Source organism: Ischnura elegans, chromosome 5 (genome assembly GCF_921293095.1).
Source record: "Ischnura elegans chromosome 5, ioIscEleg1.1, whole genome shotgun sequence".
NCBI classification, from domain to species: Eukaryota; Metazoa; Arthropoda; class Insecta; order Odonata; family Coenagrionidae; genus Ischnura; species Ischnura elegans.
The window spans coordinates 36869962-36890765 of record NC_060250.1 but is presented as its reverse complement, the minus strand read 5'-3'; the positions used below and the strand labels follow the sequence as shown (position 1 = coordinate 36890765).

The following is a 20804-nucleotide window of genomic DNA, read 5'->3' as shown; positions in this document are numbered from 1 at the left end:
ACTAAACTGCATAATTTGTTTCCGTTCCTTGCAAAAAAACGAGAAAACTTGTACTTTGCAAATCATCAGATAGTGTTAGAATTATGAGCAAGTTTCTTGAAAATCAAACTAATTTAAAAATTCAATGTTTAATTTGTACCTATGGTCGAAAAGAAACCTCACCTGTTGTTCACTATTTAAGTATTTTCACGGGCATGTAATAAAACATCAACAATCTATAATCTTTCCCGTCCATAATGCTATTCACACACCGCGGTAGAAATGAAATATCAAAAGCGTAAAACATAGAAAACATCTGAGGTTTTGTTAGCGCATATCGTACAAAGGCGTCTGCTCATGGTGCGTCAGTGAAGATAGTGCTACATAAGGAGCCAGAACATTTTTGCTGAAAAGTTGCCGACTCTGTCGAGGCAGACGTCAATAGAAAGGGGAAAGTTATGCAATATATGGTTGGTGCTTGATGGTTTGAATAAAAGTGAATCGCTAACCTTTGTGTAGCTATGGCCTCCACCAAAGGGATCGCCGCTGGTTTAGTGAAGAATATTATGAAATATATTGTTGAAGGCGGAGGCTTTGATAGGCTTCTTGAAAAGGTAGTGAAACAAACCCAACTATGCACATTAGTTATATATTTTCTTTAGCTCTGTTTTATTGTGGAGGAAATAATATTTTTCTTGATATTTTATAATTCTATGATCATGCGCTTTAATATGGTCTCCGTTCAATGACTTATTTTCCTAATTTGTCTTGTCCTCGTCTCCTCTGCCGTGTAGCTTGCATTATTTTCCTTTAACTTACTTTCACTATCGTATTCACCCATTTGGTAATCTAGACTGTGTATCGTTACAATCTGTTTGGGTTTTATTGTGTTCTTCTAGTGAGGAAAACGTTTGCGCTCTGAGTGAATACATCTGCAACTTACATCCCTTTTGATGTATCTTCCTATTAGAGATAATTATAGTTTGAAAGTTCGCCGGTAACCCCATGCATGTGTATTTAACTATTATTGTGCAGCGATTACTATTGCATAATGAAATTCATATTGTCATTGCCCTTTTCACTGCTGTGGACTTCGAATTGAGAGAAATGACCCAGAAGGCTGTACAGCCACCTAGGTCTTTACAATCACCGTCATATATGCGTGGCCATTCAGTTCTGATGGTGTAGTTACTCCCTTCACTTCAGGATCTCATAAAAAAGATGACACTTTTTATTAGGTACCTCTAAATTAAATAGTAAGTTTTCGACACTAACAAAGAAGGTTAAGACTTCTAAGGAAATAGCTTTATATTAGTTAGCAACATCAGGGGGTGAATTTTCTAAATAGGACTGATGTTAAGTGGTGGGTTTACATATAGGATGAGGCTACGACCTATGTTGTCTCCCATTAATTGATTTTGCCTGTATTTTGATACACTTTAACACAATCAGACTTTCTCTGTTTGAAATTTCATTTGAAGTCATGTAACTATAGGGTAGCATATTTGCTTTGCTAAAACTATTTACGTGCACATTCTTCCTCATCATATTCCAAAATTAATTTAAAATTTTATGAAAATTCAACAATCACACATGAGAATATAATGCATTCATGGTGTACTTATATTCTTGGTGGTAAAAATAATTCATATATTTTTATATAGCCTGATTTTGCAATGGCTTCACAGATATCTGTGCTTATTATTTCAAATTCACGTGCTTAAGACTGGTTTTTAGGCAATAAACTGTATGTCCCGTATCAGCTGCCTCAAATGCATCCATTAAGAAATGTGGATCTATTTAATTTTAATCGCAAATTACATTGAACAAACTATCTCTATTCTGTTAGCTACTGTCTTTCTGGGGTACAGTAACTTGTGACAGAGCTCAAGCTTTAGAAATGAAGCAGTGGAATCTCACTGGGCAGTTCATGGCCATGAATAAATGTGGTGATGTAAATGCCCATTTATTACTGAGATTTTAGGAGAGGTAGCAGGATGGAGAGGAAGGGGAGTAGATAAAAAGGTTGGTATAGGTTGGTATAACAACTTGTGGGTAACAGAGTTGGAAGGTCACATCTGTATCATTTACACATCTTGGAAGGGACAGCTCTTCCTCTCCTTGATCACGCAACAAAACTAATGGGCAACACAGAAGAGAAGTGTGTGGTTAGAGAAGGCAATAGATGCCAAAAAATATGAGCTTGAAAGAAAAGAAAAAGGCATAGTTTATATCTTCAGGTCCATGACCATTCCCTATGCATGGTTCCCATCTCCCCTTTTACATGCCTTCCAATCTTGAAATCTCATTGTTATTGGTAATTCCTCAACTTCAAAATTTAACTGATTGAGCGATTCCAATATTGTGTCAACCTATTATACCATCTTCCAATTCCACCTCGCTTATGGCCACTCAGCAGATGTACAAAAAGTTTATAAATGACAATTAGAATCCTTTACAATACGGTTCATAAGGAAAAGTGCTTCCCAATGTACGAATATTAAGTATAATGACAGCTGGAAATTTCTGTATGACATGCAGTTCCTTCTGCTAGTCATTAAATTTTTTCATCCCTAATTTGATACAATGTAGGCTTGCTTAAGTACAAAAGACTGTATTTGGTTTTACCCTTTTGAAATATTTTGCTTCCCAAAAAATGGCAAAAAAGGCTACATCTGCACCTATCGAGAGAGAAATGGCTTACTGCTGACCACTCTTGAAATTGATGACTTCTTCATGCAGATTTCATAAGTAATACATTGTGAGCACTATGATTGAAATTATTCATCAATGGTTTTATATTCCTATATATTTTTGACCATTTCCATCTTTCAAGTATTGTTATAATTTGAACTAACCCTTCAATGAAGCCTATAATTTTAAAGTGCCCCTACAGAATGAAAATATTATTGGATAAATATAGCACCAATTAATGTTAAATAAATATTTTTGTCTGAACAGGTCAGTATAGTTTCAGCAGGAGAAGGTCGTTGCCTTGCGGAAATGGTAGTAGAGGACAAGCATCTAAATAGAGGAGGATCAATGCATGGTGGATTCACTGCCTTACTTGTAGATACTATAACAACAGTTGCTTTGATGACTGATGGGAAGGGTGTTCCAGGAGTGTCTGTAAATATGAATATCAAGTAAGTTTTATTTCAGATTGTTAAAGCATCTTCCTTCCCATGCAAGTCACTCATAATTCTGACATATCTGATTTCAGCTACTTAAAACCTGCGTTTCCTGGAGAAGAGATACTAATTGATGCCAAAACAAAACGGGTTGGCAAAACAATGGCTTTCCTGGACGTGGATGTAAAGAAGAAAGTATCAGGAGATCTAATTGCCACTGGGTCACATGTAAAATTTATAGGCTAATTGATTTAGGAATGAATTATTAATATAGGCATGAATTATTAATCTAGACACCCAAATACTGAATTGAAGCGTACACGAAGTAGTACTTCTTTATACTTAAATATTTTCATTTCACTGAGTATTCAACAAATTCAATCATCTAGTTTGAGTCAGAAGAAAGTACATACATAATTCAAATTTCTACTGGAATACAATTTGCATCAGTACCCAGCAGTGACTAACAAGAGTGATCATTTTATTTGGAGGGGAGGTGTGAGTAGGGCAGTCAATGCTGACCATTGCACTTTGAGGGGTATGCAATACCTGTGAGGTCTGATATGAATAGATTAGTGGCTTTAAGCTACTCTCAAACTATTTTTCTTAATTGCTTGGTTAACTGGTGAAATAAAACCTTTCATTAAAGAACCACCTTAGAGATTACCATATTTTTGTATTCGTCCAGAAATTAGAGGCTGGGGCCACCCCAACCTTTTAATCCCCCTTAAATGACCTCTACAGAGCAAAAGGATGGGAGCTTGATATTATCCTTTTTTCTGCTTCCGGCTATAGTCTCTAGATATAATCTGAGTTAAATGGTTCTGATTATCAGCTTTCAGTTTTCCATGCACAATATTCAATGAAGTTGGTCTAGCATCTGGAAGTATTAAATTATCCCACATCTGGGATGATTTTATGATAATAAATCCATGAAATGTTCCTTTCATTGATGGGAACTTATGCTGTATTGTTAGTAACTTATCAGCCATACCTAAAAAGATCTCACCTTGGTGGAAATTGAATGGATATTGTGGTATTTTTATGTAGATATTAACTGATAAGAGGAGATATTTAAATAAAAGTCCTGTTAATGAGTGTCAGTCTGACACACAAAAGCATGAAATGATTTTTCACATTTGGAAGATCTGTATTATAGTACCGGTCCAATTTTCAAGGGCTATTAAATGTTGTGCCTTTATCTATTGGATTCACTTTTTGAATTCATTTCAAAGCATAAATTTTTCATGAAACATAGGCAAGAAATGCTTACTTACTTCCTTAACGTAGAAAAATGTCTTAAGCAAAATGAGTGAAAGTTTTGACTATGTTACCAATTTGTATGAAATCATGTTCCCATATCATAAGCAGTGGCATAGCCAGGAATTTCGTTTGAGGGGGAAAATTTAAAAAAAACAGGGTCATAAGTACATAGAGGGTTTTAAACTAATTTTCACACTTTTCATAATCGAAAAAACTTCATTTCCATAGAAATCTATTGTAAATTCATGATTTTTTAAATAAATATTTTGTTTTCTATATTGAAGGAAAATAATTGTGTTTATATATTTTGGAGATGGGGGTCTGGACACCCCCCCCCCCCCCCCTGAGCTATGCCTTTGAAAATAAGCAGTGGGAGAAGAAACTATAGAAGTACCTATTAATTTATTTATACCATTAGTATTGATGTCACAACTGTCTAAATATTCTGGCTTTTTCCATAATTTCATCTAATTGTAAGTATTTTTAAAGGTTTCTTATGCCATTGATTGAATCCAAATTTGTAGTATCTACTTCCCTGGTAGCATAATTGAAGAAATATCCTATTCTTTTGTCTTAAACAAGCATATTTCAAGTAGAAATGAGTTCTCTAAATGGAAATCCCTTCCATATTCCAAATATTCATGAATATTTGGAAGGCCTGCAGAAAGAGCTTGGATATATGAATGAGAAATAATATGTATAGGTTGTGTGTGAATGTATGTCCCATGATGAATGTTACTGGGATTCATATTTTATAATTGCATTTTTTACAATGCTGACATTTGTATCAGTTGATGAATTGGTTTTACAAATTTTAAACTAATTATAGCTCCATCTTGTTAATAGTGCTTAAATCACGAGTCTTTTGAAAGTAAGTTAACCACATGCTCATCAGCAAGTATGAGCTTACTGTATTATCAAAAGCATTGAACAAAATTCACTATCCTCTACATAAATTAGGATTGATTGCTTGTCAATCTATAATACCTACTCTACAATTAGCACTACATGCAACAGATCTTCAGCCTCCAGTTGATTATCTTTTGCAAGACAACATCCAAAGTGGGTGAAATATGTGTATGGGAAGTATTTTTTTCCATCTGATTGCCCTAGTTTCAGCACAGAAAAGCTATCTTCTTTTTTTTCCTTTCATTACTGTAAATAATATCTGCTGTGCTACCAGGGGTTACAGGCCAAATGTTTGTGCCTGGATTTCTGCCATCATTTTCAGATGTAGTTCTACCCTGGAAAAAATTCAATTGCCAATTTTATGCACTAACCCAGCGGTTCCCAAACTTTTTCTTTCTGCGACCCATTTTAGCCCATACGTTTTAGCCGCGACCCCCTAAAAATGGTTGTCTAAGTTTAAGTACATAGTTCACTTTATTATTCGCACATCTCGCGACCCCTTTCCGAACGGCCCGCGACCCCCCTGGGGGTCGCGACCCCCAGTTTGGGAACCGCTGCACTAACCTAATGATGACAGCTGGTACAGCTAGTAAAGTTCCTACATTGGATAATGTATGGTCCAAGAAATCTGTTCACATGTAACTTCCAGCTTAATGTTTAAGAGATTACCTATGATCGATTAATTTCATCATTTTCACAATAACACAATGAGTCTGATCCATGTGGATCTCAACTCAACTGAAAGGTGCCTATGTTCAATTATTGATGGCTGTGTACTCAGAGAAGTTATTTAATTTTTTAGTATGAGTTGTTACCAATTGTTGCTTGTTTTACCCTTGAGTGAATTTAGATTTTGAGCAATAAATGTTCCTTTTAACTGTTGGTACATTTTCTTACACAATAAAGTCTTAGAGAGATGAAATGGCATTTTATTTCACATAATTTGCTTATTATCTAAATAAGTATCTGCTCGTCTTGGAAAACAAAGTTGTTTATATGTCTCTCTTTTGTGCATGTGCATTTTAATAATCAAAAAAGTGTTACCTTGAACCATGTTTATCATTTTATCTCTCAGTGTAGTTTTTCCTATTGATATCAGAAGCTATTTTGCCAAAAGAGAAAAAGGAAATATGGCGTGACAGGTTTACAATATTCAAAGTTAAACAAGAAGGGTCTAGAAAGACATGTTCGTAACTACGTAGATCTATCTTATGGTTAGTGAAAAATCACATTGGCTCCATAAGTTACAGTAGTTACAGGCCTCTATTTTACATGAACTTGGAAGCCATGGGTAATTAAACCTAAATGAGTAGGATGTTAGTGATCATGGACAGCTTTTCTATTTTGAAATGCTAAGCTAATACATAAAATTCAAGGGGTGGCTGACTATTTTGCATATCATGGCAGTGTTTTTAGCAGTCTTGTTACTCACAAAATTCAAAAGTACTTTAGAGTTGGAGTACTCATTTCGCCCTCTTTTCTTGTAATGTTGTTCAAGTTCATTCAAACTGAATGCTATTTGTAATTTAAGCATCACATATATCAACTGGAGCTATTCTTCAACTGGTTGGTGTTTACTAGTTGAAATACAACAGATTAAAAGAGAAATCATCATTTCGCTCCGGTGGTGACTTCTGCTACAATTTCGTGTCGTTTGACAAAATGTATTCAGGCACTGAAGTTAACTCCCCTATTTCTTTTGACGACTGCTTTTGTAAAAAAGAAAAGTTCTCACCCGAAACATTAAAAAAAAAACATTAATATCACTGTGTCTGGTGTCTGTGGAGTCTGATGGCCTGGCTACCAACACTTTTTTCATACATGCTGCTTGCATTATGGGTTTTAAAATAAATTAGTCCATTTTAACTAAATCACATCTTCAGCAGCATTCTGTTCATTCAAGCCTCATAAAAAGCTTGCACCTAAAAAAAGTGACCTAAAAGGTCACACACACGCACACTCACACACCCTCCAGTCCTGGCCAATGAAGTCATGACACGAAAACTTGCCAGGAATGATGGAATCAAGCCTCTTGTGATTAATTTTTCAGCAATAGTTTCAAATACTATCACTGCATCACTGTAACAAGTTTAGCTTGAAGATGGTTATTCGAAAAAACAGTGATGTCAGTCACACACTTTCAAGTTGCTGTTACTTTGATGCCGAGCTGAAATCACACTGACGATGTATTACAGCCAGGATTAAATTATTTCTTCAGTTTCCTTTTCATTCTCTCATGGGTTCGTTGGACAATCTTCTGCTGAACACTCAATGTTGGAGTCCTGAAAAAGAGGAGGAATTTTTAGAAAAAAGAATCAACAACTGTTGTATCCCCACTCTCTGGTAAGCCGAAAACAGAGTACATTTCCCAACTTGGATAGTATCACGAATCTAAGTTTGATTGTAGTTTCATAGATTTAGTTTTCCAACATACATATTATATACTTATTTTCCTCTGAAACAAGCATCATAGAGTATAAAAATGAATATGCATTTTCAATTTTGAAATATGTATTGTCTGAGCTACGTATAGATACATTCATTTATAGGGATGATTGAATTAAGACATATTTGACTTGATACTAACGAGTTAGAAACATAAACAGGTGTATTGTGACAGCTTCATTAATTAAGAGTGAAAATCCTCCACACTCATTCCTGTAATCCACCATAGGTATTTATAAGTTACCCACCAACATCCCTATTCCCTTAATTCACAGTTGAGTTTATGTATGATCCCAGAAGCTAAAAACGAATCTTCTGAATCATTTTATTTGTCACCTTTTGTTGCCTAGCTCATTTTGGTGAACAGGAGGAAGGTTGGGGGCTGGAAGTTTTTTAAAAACTCAGATCTGCAAAAAGAGGGGCACCAGAAAAACCCAATTGAATGAGAACGACCCAGGGGAAGGATAACTTGGAGACAGGAGGGGCATGAGCCAACCCACCTGGCTGAATCTGCTCGACTCTAAGATATTGGGAACTGAGTTTGATGGAAAAAATCACAGTCTAACTCAAAATGTGTTTAATAATAGGATTGAAAATCATAGCATAGAATTATCAAATTTTGCCCATCTTAAACGCACTAATTCATCACTTGACATTTGTTCATTGAATTGATTTTTTTTTGGGATTGTTACATGGAAATGAACTTTGGGTAAAGACATACATATTTGTGTGTGATTATTTGCTTTCCGACAACAAGGGCAAGAACTCACTTTAAAATATGCAACTAACTTAGGTTCAGAGACGTTACAAAATTATCATACAAAATACAACCTGGTTTAATTCCTTACCTTGCAAGTACATCGAGTGCAGTCATTGGTTGTCCACGTTTGTCCATGCTTCCTAATGGCTCCTCCTTCCTCTACGCAGATTTTTGCGGCAGCCAGATTCTCCGCTTTGCACTGAGCTTCAAGTTTTCGGAGCTTCTTCTTGAGCTGCTTCATCTCTTTTTTGAAATCCTCCATCATGTTCTCCAGCCCTTCAATCCTCTCATCGTTCACATCCATCAATGCCATATTTTCCCTCACAATTCCTTGAGTGTCCTCTTCCCCAACGGCAGGGTCATATGATATTTTGTCAGTCACATTGGAATATGAGTGTGAGTGAATTACATGTGCATTTTGTCTTGGCCTATCACTAGGAAAAGAGTACTGAGCAGCACGACGCTGGCGTCCCGAAATCGTTCGGCCAAAACTTTTGTATTTTCCATCAACACAACCTGAAAGAAAAATTCTTATTTACACCATTTAGAGAATATTGAAAAATCCATGGCATTTGTACTATCAAACTTATTCTAAATTTATTTCCCATGTCAGCAGCTTTTCTTCATTTCCTAGGATGGCATTATCTTGCAATTCTACATAGAAGCTTTGCTTTTCCCAAACACTCAATCAAAGCTGAGAAATACTGCAAACTATCCAAGAGGATTATATCTTCAAAATAAATTAACCCCGAAGGTGAACTTAATAAAGTCATTTATTGGCTGTTTTATACTATATCTACTGCTGGTTCTATAAAGTTCCTCCCAGAATACTGATATATCTAATGATACGTTTACAGGTACTCAGGATTTCTAGATACACTTCACTGCTACAATACATTTGAATTTCCAAATGGAACTCTAATGAAATGATTACATGTCAACAATATGCATCAAAGTGCTTCACAAAATTACTCAAATTTCATTGCAGGAGGATCATATGTGATTTCAAGTAAGAATAGTAAACATAATATTATTTGATCATAAAAAGTATCTAACCTATTTTCAGTAGCATTGGATGCTTCTATAACTATTTATTCATCTTATTTTATAAAAATTTGCTCACAAATACTCTTTTAAACAATATATCCATCCTACTAGTTGTTGTCTGGCTGGAAAAATATTGAGTCAAAATCATGCTTTTGTGAAATCTACTTGAGACAAATAGATTCAGTTTTTTGATGCTGTGAATTTGGTTACAATACGGATATGCCGTATACATATGTAGTTTATTAACTTAACTGTTGATAGAAAATATGTATGGTATGTGCTCTACAAGTGGTATGTGAGGTACAATACTGTGTGGTATAGCTGGTATCCAGATAAGTGGTACACAGTCTAGGCTAGAGAATGCCACCACCTGCTATTTCTTTTGGTCAGAGGTTGAGTAAGGATTATCATAAGGTCATTAGTGATCTTTGTGAACTCTGGCATAAGTATATAAAAAAATGACCAAAAATAGGCTTAGTTTTTATGTAGAGAAAATATATATATTTGTACATGCATATAATACTGAAAGCTATGATTTTATAATTCAAGGCACAACTTTATAGCTCTTCTCTGCATAGTTTTAAGATGAGACTTGGATAAATACAGTTTCTCTATTACATTAGCAATACACTTAAAATACTGTCACTATGTCTTGTTTCTTTGGTATTTTATCATCAATTTTAAACTAGGCACTTAATAAATTTAATGAAATTTAACATTGGCATCATCAGGTCAACTAGAGTGAGAACACGAAAAAAACTCGGGGCTCAGACCCAGAGGGGCCCATGCATTACTGATGGTCAAGAAGCATTGGATGTACAGATGGGTCGTACACCACTATGTACAGACAGTTTTTCTCAGGGGCCTAGCACAGCTTTGGGCATTCCTTTGCAATGCATACATGATTGAATAAACATTGTATCTTTGATAGAAAAAGTGAAATGGTCACTTTCCAAGCACATGCTCATGAATGCCATTTCATTCTTAAGAATTAATTCACTTCTGCCGTTGACATTATTCAGTACAGTAGACTTAGAAAAAAAAATCAGGGATGATATGCTTCAAGAATACTACATCAGATTAAGGAGTTTGCTAATCTAATAATATCTGCACATCTAAACAAATATGTTTTGCATATTTAACACCTAAAAACAGACTTCATTTAAAAATTAGGAAGGTCACAATGTGAACTTTTCTTACCATCACAACATTCAGTCCAAAACCTTAAATCAATTTCTGGTAATGTATGGCACTGAACAAAATGAGGATGTTGGTGCTTGGGTAAAATAAAAATATCCTTATTCACTTCCGTTATGTTGTCTCCATTGTCACAGATAATGCGCGCCAGGGAAGCCTGCTTGATTTGCAACAATTGCTCTGGCTTGAATACAGCTGGATTTTCATACCAGAACCTGAAATAAGATAGACAAAGTGTGAAGCAAATTCATCATTAAACTATATCACTTATGGTACATCTAGACCAGATGGGTGCTGTCATTTCTATTTGACACATAGGCTTGTTTCCAGATTTCCCCGTGAATGAACCAGATGGCCACAAAATCTCCGACCCTAACCTGGTTGAGGCTCAGGCAGAACTTAAACCTTAAACCCTGGGATAACAGACAAGATTCCCCTACATCATAGAGGCCTGTCATTTGAAAAATATAACAGTAGAGGCAAAGCAATATTTGGGCAAGAAATCCAGAGCAAAAAATCACATGCCTTGACCAGGATTTGAACCTGGATCCCCTGATTCCAACCGTTCAAGGTGTTATGGACTGCTGAGCATATGATGCCACAAGCAATCCAGTCCAGTAGCCATGCAGATTTGCGGGTGACTCCCGTTAAAGTTATCACCATGGGGTAGTCCTCTGATATATGTACTTAAAACTAATCAAGAGCCAACACCTCTATGTGTTCTAAGTCCAGGCCTGCTCCCCAGCTGTGGTGCTATGCGTGCGATTGGAACTTCTTGTGGCATTATATGCACATAGTCCATAACACCTTGTCTGGTTGTGTCCACAAATATCCACAGGGAGGAATGACGCCTCTTTAGCTTAACTGGGTAAAGCACTAGACCGGAAATCAGGCAATCCGGGTTTGAATCCTGGTCAAGGCGAATGATTTATTTTCTCTGTGGATTTTTTGCACAATCTGTGCATTGTGGGTGACTGCCATAAAAGTTATCACCGTGGCTAGTCCCAGTATACTTAAAACTAGCGTAGAAATATGCCGGGGCCTACAGCACTACTAGACACTACTACTAAGCTGCTTTATGGCATTGGATCATACTGAGTGAATACTGACTTGAGTTTCTTGGCCAAAAGCTTAGCATAACCTGACATCAGCCGATTCAAAACTTTTGTGCAGAATGAAGCCTTGAATTTTCAGCCATTTAAAAAAAAAGCACTGCATGTAATATGTCACCATGTATGCGGTCATACGCATGGGTGCAAAGTTATTATGTATTTATTTCAAGGATTAAATTCCCCGTTAAAAATCATTTGGCTTAGCAAGGATTCCAACCCAAAAAGAATATTACAGCATATGCCTTGTGAAAAGGTTGGTAAAGTAAGAGATAACATTCCTGACCCGCAATCAGGAGATTCGATTTTGAATCCAGGCTAAGCCAAACGATTTTTTCATTGTAATATTCACCATTGGTGTGAATGCTTTTTTTCATACCAGCTATGGCTTGCCCCAATGTTTAGTACGCATACAAGAGGCTGCTGTTTCAACTGTTGCCAGCAACCAAATAAAACTTTTCTCTTCGTAGTATAAAACATGTCAGTTAACTTATTTTTGATAAACAGGAAAATCTTACCTGTCTCCATCTCTGAGCCGGCGGAATTGCTCAACCAATAGACACTGAAATAATGGTCCCACTTTGCCACCAGGAACTGGATCTTCTAAGATTCCTCCAACCCAGACATCCACATTTCCTTCAAATTAATGTAAAGAGCGATATTAATATGATCTGGGGATCAATTATAAGAGTGAAATTACTTTTTCCCATGTAAGCTTGAAAAGAAACTTGCAAAAACTTGGTACATATTAAATAAAATAAAAACTTTTGTTTAGCAAATGGAATTCTCATAATCTCAGTTATGAACTCTGCATCAATGAATACTTTGAAAATATTTTCAGTCAACAAATTTGAATCAGTATATAAGCCTTCTGGTTTAATGCAAGTAATAAAGAGTGCTCAGCCACTAGGAATCCTTCTAAAAATACCTGGATGTCCATATAAGTGTTTCAGCTTTTCCCGCAACTTTATGTTCCGAATGTCATTGCCAAGATCATCAAATGTCCTAGCAACAGTCAAGTTACAAAATTCTCTGTATTCATTGTATCCAGGCAGTCCATGATCACGGCCTCTTTGTACATTGATTGCAGCCAAATCTAACGCAACTTCGTGAGCCACCTGGAAGGAAATAAAATTGATCGTTACATTTAACTAAAAGGAAAGAAGGGGTGAGGAGAGAAACCTTTTGGTAATTTCACAGTTTTTTTATCCTATAAAAGTGTCACCATCACCATAGGGTACAAACCCTTATTATATAGGATAATGCTGTCCACCATTCAAAAGACTCTCTATGAGACAAACTAAAAAAATATCCAACATTCAGCAACAGATTTACAAATTTTTACCCAAAATTAATTACAGTTGAGGACCTCAAATCCGGAGGGCATGGGACCAAATGGTTTCTGGATTTCTGGTTTTCCTGGATATCTGGTCTGTTGGTCATAAATTGTGAAATATTCACCGTACACTTCACAACTAAACTATGCAACTGATGGATAGCAAATATACAGTCTCAATCCTCTCAGTTGTGTAAAAGGAGCAGAGGTCTAGCTACATGTGATTGTGTGTACGGTCTGTTGAACAACCCCTAGAAGAACATTCGTCGCCTTAGATGGATTCAAGTACACTACACTGAAGGAGGCAAAAAACTTGCCGAATAAGTCATCAAATCACGACCATAAACTATATGTGTTTGATACTGGATGAGAACGAGCAATAAATACATCTTTTCATCATGCTCAATAGCTTTCATTGATAGCATTTGCTGGCAGATGCTGAGATATCTATCGATACCATCCTTAGTCCGACAGTAAATCTGTGCAAATGATTCCATATTTTGTTAATTAATTTATAAATGCGTTCAGGCTCTAGTGCTAGATATTTGAGATCCCAAAGTGTCCCTGCCTTGGTTGTTAGCTTATGTTCATAGCATGTGCTAACTTCTTACTCGTCCCAGAACAAGGCTCGGAGAGTGGTGCCACGAGGAGGCAAGTCGAAACGCTACGCAGAGGAATTTTCAAACATTCCGGATTTCTGGATTCCGGATTTGAGGTCCTCAACTGTATTAAATTCATTCAAAATTGAAAAACATCCACTATAGGGCATAATCAAGCCTTTCAACCACTCATTAAAAATTTGGAGGTATGTATGTGGTTAACTCTCTTCAGCTGAGTTATCTCCATCATAGCTAGCTAAAATCCATTCTACCCCAACAACACACATTTGGATATACATATGTATATATATTGTATTTTCATGGGTCACATACATATATATTTTTGTTATGTATTACATCTGTAGTACATATGTATTATTGAATGTATTTCCTTTGTATTCATACATATGTAAAAGTGGCACTTGTTACACGATAAATACATTTGTATTTTTTGTGTATTTTGAAATTTGGATACTTATGTAAATGTGGACAAAAATACACAAAAATACAAATGTATTTATCGTGTAACACGTAACACTTTTACATATGTATGAATACAGAGGAAATACATATGTAAATGTGGTCAAAAATACACAAAATATACATTATGTATATTTCCTGTAATACTTGGGAGGTAGATTTTCGTGGCGTCTTGCGAAACGTTCATAAACATTTTTTCCAGAAGTAATATGTTCACAGCAAACGCCAGATTTCCCTATTTTAATGATCATTCATCCATTCGAATTTATACCCAGAAAGCTTAAAAATAAATCATATACTGGTCGATGTGAGCAAGGGTAGTAAATATGGCGGCTATTTATGTTAATATGTAAATGCACGCGAAATACAGACGTATTATATATGTAAAATTCAGTTTCTATCCGCGAAATATACACATGGAAAAATGGTTCACAATACATGAAAAATACAAAACATAGTACTTGCACAGATCAAAAGTAAAAGCGAAGTTTGATTTTTTAAACAATATTTTAATGTAACTGTTTAGACAAAAAATTAAATTCTCAATTCCGCGGCTCACTGTCGCTAGGGAAGTGAGTGGGAGTGATAAAGTTATAATCTCGTTGACAGTAAACCTCAGCCTCGGCATTTCGTTCGAGACTACGAGAACGTGCTGTAGGAGGAACTCCGGCATCTACGCTAATAAACAAAAGGAAATCCGTTATTAACTAGCTACTGATGTATAGTTAATTTTATATTTGTTTGTATTATTATACTTATTGAAAGAATTGACATAGTGTTTTAATCCTCGATAACCGGTGCGTGTGGATGGTGTGCTCAACCCGAAGCTATGTTTTGCTGGAAATGTGCTTCAATCCCACACGTTATTGCGATTCGTGCAAGCCAGCTCCAGCAGTTTCCTGTCACTGGATTATTAAGGTAAGGTATGATTAATCTTTTATTGTATTGTACGCCTACATAGACTACATTAATTATGTTATTTGAGTATATTTGGATACAACTATTGGCGCAATGTGTTGACCACATTGCGCCAATAGAGGTAATTATTTTGTTTATGTTTGGCTATTGTTTTCCTTTTTTGTTGAGTTATGTATCGAGGAGACTGGTCTCCATTGAAGTTATATGGTAAAACATAGTAATGTCAATCTTGTACGTATAAATTAATAGATTATGCGTCGTATATAGTAATTCCGTGCTTCGCGGCTGAAGTTAAATTTTTTCTTCTCTTAATTAAGAGCAGAAAAAATTGTTTAAGGAATGTTTTCGTTCACGTGTAAGTTGTTTTATCGCTGTTTATTACCACAACCTACTGTATTGTAGTTCTTGCATTCCTAGTTATCCTATGCTTTAGTCATAACATCTTTGACCGTAGACTTATCAGCGTAGCCTTGTCACTAATAGATTCCTCGAGGTTCCGAACGGTTTTGCCCTCTACTTCTAATTATTTAACGAACAAGAAGTATTGATCGTGTAATATCGGTTCCCTTAAAGCAAAATGTAATATTTCTTTCATCTTGAAATGCAGTCAATCAAGGTGCATTTCGTCATTATTATTAACACAAGATAAATACGTAATTTTCATGCGAAAGTTTGTCATTATATGTAAGAAAAAGGTGCGTACGGGCCAAATTAATTAATTATAATTTTCTTTTCATGCTCTTTCGCGCATACCCAGGAGGCGACGATGTAAATAGCTTGGCCTGGACAAGAGGAGAATGGATTACGGAAAAGACGACGAAGCAAAGCCAGAAGACCAGGTGGAATTGTTAATACCGAGGTAAGGTTTGAGGGGAAAAATTTTTTTTATCCATGATGGAGAGGTTTCTTTAAGTTAAGCCTGAAATTATCGGTTATGTATGAAATTTATTTGTTTGAAAATTTGATATCACAAGTTTATATTTTTTCAGTGTGAATCATCCGATACTAAATCATGGTACTAATAAATTAGTATAATGTACTAAATAAGCATACCAATGGATTCACGTTTTCCCTAGTTAATTTATATTTAAAAGTAGTCATATGATCTTTTCTCATATTTCTCATTCTTCTCAAGAGAAAGGCTATTAATTTTGTAAAATGAAAGCATATCCCCAAAATATATGATTTCTCAAAGGACAATGTCAAATCTGTGCTAGCTGGGACCTCGACATAATTGGTAAATGAAAAAATTTAAAACTTATGTCTGGAACCTAGCAGAGAAGCCAAACTTTCATTTGCATTCAGAATACAGAATTAGTACTAAAATTACAGACTTCACAGAATTCAAATTGAAAGGCCTTGAGCTCCTATTCAGATCTTACAAAAAGATATATTTTTGCATGACTTTTAAACTTGACTTCTTCTTTTCTCCTTTCAGAAAGTGGTTAATTGTGCAGAGTTGGTTTCCTGAATTCAGGTTTCTTCTTGTGCAATGGGTTACAACGCTTGTTCCATGCTAACATTTTTTTCTATTTTCCAACTCAAACCATTGTTTGTACTTGATTTATCTTTGTGCCATTTTTTAAAACTAAGTTTCACCTACTGTTTGCTGGCCCTTAATGCTTGTTAGCAATATTCATGGCCACACTTGTTATTTGTGTGTATTATTTTATTTTTCTCTTTGAATAAATGTTTTATTATCTGTATGTTCTGGTTTCCTTATATTTATTCATCCGTTTGATCCATATTGATATTAAGTGGATGTGGGTCAGAAAATCAATATATATAATTCGTGTACGAGGGCCTGCAGATACATATGTATATTACATGTAAGGATATTCAGATTTCCAATTTGTAATACGCATGTATACATACATCCTGAGGGACTTTTGAGCCACTTTTACGTGAAATATACAGACGTAATACGATTGTATTCCTTTGTATACATATGTATAATTCATGTATGGGTATTCAGATTTCCAATTTGTAATACGCACGAATACATACATCTATAGGGACTTTTGAACCACTTCTACGTGAAATATACCGATGTAATACGATCGTATTCCATCTTATACATATGTATTTGGGCACGTATTTTTTGTGTATTATTGATGTAATACAAATGCCGTGTTATCTGGGTAGTTATCACCTATATCAAAATCAATATACCCTAACATAACAAATAGCCTAAAGCTACTTAATGGTATGTTCCAATTCCATCAGAGGTTCTTCATGGAACCAGTCAGAGTTGGGCAAAATATATTTCAATTGTAGATACAATATACAAATTACCTCTGAAATTAAATTATATTTTAAATAGAAATATAATTGTAATTTTAAAATAATTTTCAAAATACAAAATACAATCTACCTATGCACTGAGAAATTCTATTTTTTTAATACCACCAATGAAAATACATATTTCAACATTACGCTCCTTCATTGTGAATCGAATGCTGTATTGTAGAATTTTGCATAAATTTATTGAATATGACCTATGTTCCCTCCTTATTTATCAACATCACTTTCAAAAACACTGATCCAAGCACCAAGTACCATATATTTTCTGTACCCTACGATGATGCCCAGATCGACACCACGGTCTTGTTAAAAAATTCTGGTGGAATTACCTACTTAGTTACTGAATTTCATTTACAATGCTGAGCAAATTCCATGAAATCAAGCCAGAGGATAAGGAATTCTTCTCCTTTAAATTGGGGACTCAAATTATCTCTCGTAACTGGGAGAAAAGCTTACTGTTAATGAAATAATTATGGCAGAATTCATGAATAAGTAATTTTTTTTATTAAAAAATGTTTTAGAATTAGTGATGTTGCCATGGCCCAATATCACATGGTTACTTTGTTGTCGCAGAGCATACATGCTGTATTTTTCCATTAAATTCCTTTTTACCACTGATTTGTCAATCATAAAAAGACAGGGAAATAAACAAAATTTGTACAGGAAACAGGGCCAGTTTAAGCAGTGAGCAAAGTATGGGTGGTTGCGTAGGGCATCAAGCAAAAGGGGGTGCCTAAGCCCTCAGTCCAATGTTCAGTATTAATTAAACAAGGATATTAAAGGTTGAGAATTTGATTTGAGGGGGGGGGGGGTGGTGTTTGCTTACACAGGAAAAATGTCAAGAACCGACCCTGACAGGAAATCATGGAAAAGGTTAGGGATATTGACAATGGAAAGTTGGCATTAACTTTGACATTAGTGAATAATACTCCTGCTATGCAATGATTCTTTTGGATACAATGTGGGGGCCAATCTTACCTCAAAGAGGCGCTCAGTCAACTCTGAGTTGAGAGTTTGGTGTGGAGTTTTCAGCTTAGCCGGGATGGAGAACATGCCCCTCATCAGGGGGTCTACCCCACCTTCCTCGACAAGTCTCCACGGAGAGAAGAATGCTTTGTGCAGAGGTAGTGGACCTTCAGGAATGGGCACGAAGTTGTAGTCAAGCCTTTCAAGCACCGGATTGATGAGGGAGTGACCAAAGCGCAAGGCAGCCGTTGCGAACACATTTGATATGGCAGCCTCTAGCATGGGGTCATAGCCTTTGTATGGTCCCAGCATTTCCATCCCACTTGGCCCAACAATGTGTGGCAGCCAATGGGTGTAAGTAATATGCTGCATGGTGGCACCGACGATTTTCCTGGCCTCTTGGTATATGGTCTCTCCATCCCATGATGGATTGTGATTTCTGAGTTCTGTTGCGAGACGATTGTGCTCCCTGAGCCATATAGTGTGCATGGCTAAGAGGGCCACCTGTTTTCAAAGTTAAATCAAATAAGTGGATAGAAATTTTCAAAGTTGTAATCTATGGCATATAGTCAAAAGTTTACTCTATTAATTAATTTATTAATTCCAGTACCATCGAAAACAGCACCATTGGCCTTTTGCTTCAGGGTATTTATCTTAACAATCAAACATACATGAATATCCATACCCTAGATCAAGGCTAACTACCCAGGTGAGACTCGAACCCATGACCTCTTGTGTGGTGGGTAAGGACGTTATCCCGCCACCACCAAGATCAAGTCCCAAGCATTTAATTCCGTGATATAATCTATCGAGAAGCAGAGTAGCCTTCCAATTATCACATAATGTAAAATTAAAATCCGCAATATCATTATCATCCAGTGAGGATGGCATCCTAATGCATATTTGTATGTTAATGCATTGGATAAAAATTTATTATTACCACAGATCATACTGATTGGCCAAAGAATACAAATAAAATGAGCTCCGACTTTAGGAGAACACATGGAATAATCATATTACTGACATCATGAAATAGATTAAATGAAATTAAGAAATTTCACATCTTTTCAATCACTAATATCAATTCAATCACAATGCATCATTATCCACATTCCATCAAATGCTGAAATAAGTAACATGGAAGCTCAGAATTTCATACCAATCACAATACTACGTTCACATGAAAGATTCATGTATTTTATCTGAATGAATGCCTTTTCTGAAAGAACGGAACAATCAATATTCATTTAAAACATAAACAAGAAATTTTAGGAAACAAAGAAGGTATGGAGGTACCTTCATATAATATAAATCATTGACCTATGAAAGCATTATTCCTCACCTGCTCATTTGCACGGATGTCTCCTGCAAGGAAGCAGCCAATGTTACTCTCAGTTGGGTCCCTCCTGCAATCCATGGGTTGATTTCCAGCGAATGGTAGGAGGGGTTTCCCTCCTCTTCTGCTAGTGACACCAGTTCTCAGCAAACCCCATTCATCCCTAAAATCACGCAAGTCTTCTGCCAGGTCTTCAGTGAACCCATATACCTGCAAAATAGTTGAGAGGGAACCAAATAAGTTAATTGGTCTCCTTGCCCAAAGCGGCAGAGCGAGGGGAGACTAAGTACATCTAAGTTCATTGAGATACTTTTGCTGTAGTTAGATAAAAATAAGACCAAAGTACACAATATCAAGCAACCTTAATAAAACTAATTACAGTAAAACCTCTTTACATCGTAATGGAGGGGACCAAAATTTGGGCAATTTGATGTATGGAGGTTCACTATAGAGAGGTTTCAGTGATAGGCACCATTTTTTCATATCCTTCGGAAATGAAGGCACTACCACGGCCGTCTTTAAACAGGCCGGAGTGACCGATGTGGCAACGTCGCGCGCCCGTCATCTAGGAGGCCTGCGGGATTGCTCTCACCTGCGATCAAGTCTATTGTTTCGACGTAGAATATCGGCAAAGTAAATCGCTTTGCGGCAAGGAAATCCACTAAAAAACTGCTGTTTTACTTACCTCGGCATAATCGTGCATCCATTGCTGATTGTGAAGCAGGAGCAGACAGGAATGATACAAATTAGTTATGTATAAAACAGATGATTTTATTGAAATATAAAGTCACCGAATTGAAAGCAGTCACATGATTGTAGAGTATTTTCTCTTATTGGAAGTGTGTCTGGCGACATCCAATCTGTTATTCCTCACTTTAGTATAATTATTTAGAAATACATTTGTCAGAGTTTTAATAAATCTTGCAAAAAAATAACTGTTCGGTACATTGCACTGAAAACAGCTGTCTTCATAAATTCCTCTTAAATTTTGTCAAGGAGGATAATTTTAAGAAATGTAGCCTCAT

General features: G+C 36.0%; 2 protein-coding genes across 3 annotated transcripts in view; one reads left to right on the top strand and one right to left on the bottom strand.

The window, feature by feature from the left end:
- The first annotated feature begins 307 nt into the window (after window positions 1-307).
- On the top strand, window positions 308-4405 carry LOC124158731 (acyl-coenzyme A thioesterase 13-like). Its single transcript, XM_046533997.1, has 3 exons — window positions 308-593; window positions 2941-3125; window positions 3203-4405. The coding sequence occupies exons 1-3, from the start codon at window positions 501-503 to the stop codon at window positions 3354-3356; spliced, it is 432 nt and encodes a 143-aa protein (XP_046389953.1). The 5' UTR covers window positions 308-500; the 3' UTR covers window positions 3357-4405.
- A 1790-nt stretch (window positions 4406-6195) lies between these two features.
- The window catches only part of LOC124158730 (peroxidasin homolog), a 252017-nt gene continuing 237408 nt past the window's right edge, over window positions 6196-20804 (bottom strand). For both annotated transcript variants that reach the window (XM_046533995.1, XM_046533996.1), the window contains 7 exons: window positions 19786-19989; window positions 18456-18947; window positions 12769-12958; window positions 12359-12476; window positions 10735-10946; window positions 8576-9003; window positions 6196-7564 (listed from right to left, as the gene is read on the bottom strand). In XM_046533995.1, the coding sequence (XP_046389951.1) occupies window positions 7517-7564; window positions 8576-9003; window positions 10735-10946; window positions 12359-12476; window positions 12769-12958; window positions 18456-18947; window positions 19786-19989 (1692 nt within the window). In that variant the 3' untranslated portion in view covers window positions 6196-7516. The remainder of the gene's footprint in view (window positions 7565-8575; window positions 9004-10734; window positions 10947-12358; window positions 12477-12768; window positions 12959-18455; window positions 18948-19785; window positions 19990-20804) is intronic.

What these genes read in the sequence shown, in the direction of transcription:
- LOC124158731 (XM_046533997.1), top strand. Translation starts at nt 501, where the DNA reads ATGGCCTCCACCAAAGGGATCGCCGCTGGTTTAGTGAAGAATATTATG. An exon ending in TTGATAGGCTTCTTGAAAAG is followed by an intron (nt 594 to 2,940) that starts GTAGTGAAACAA and finishes TTGTCTGAACAG; the next exon opens with GTCAGTATAGTTTCAGCAGG. An exon ending in TCTGTAAATATGAATATCAA is followed by an intron (nt 3,126 to 3,202) that starts GTAAGTTTTATT and finishes ATCTGATTTCAG; the next exon opens with CTACTTAAAACCTGCGTTTC.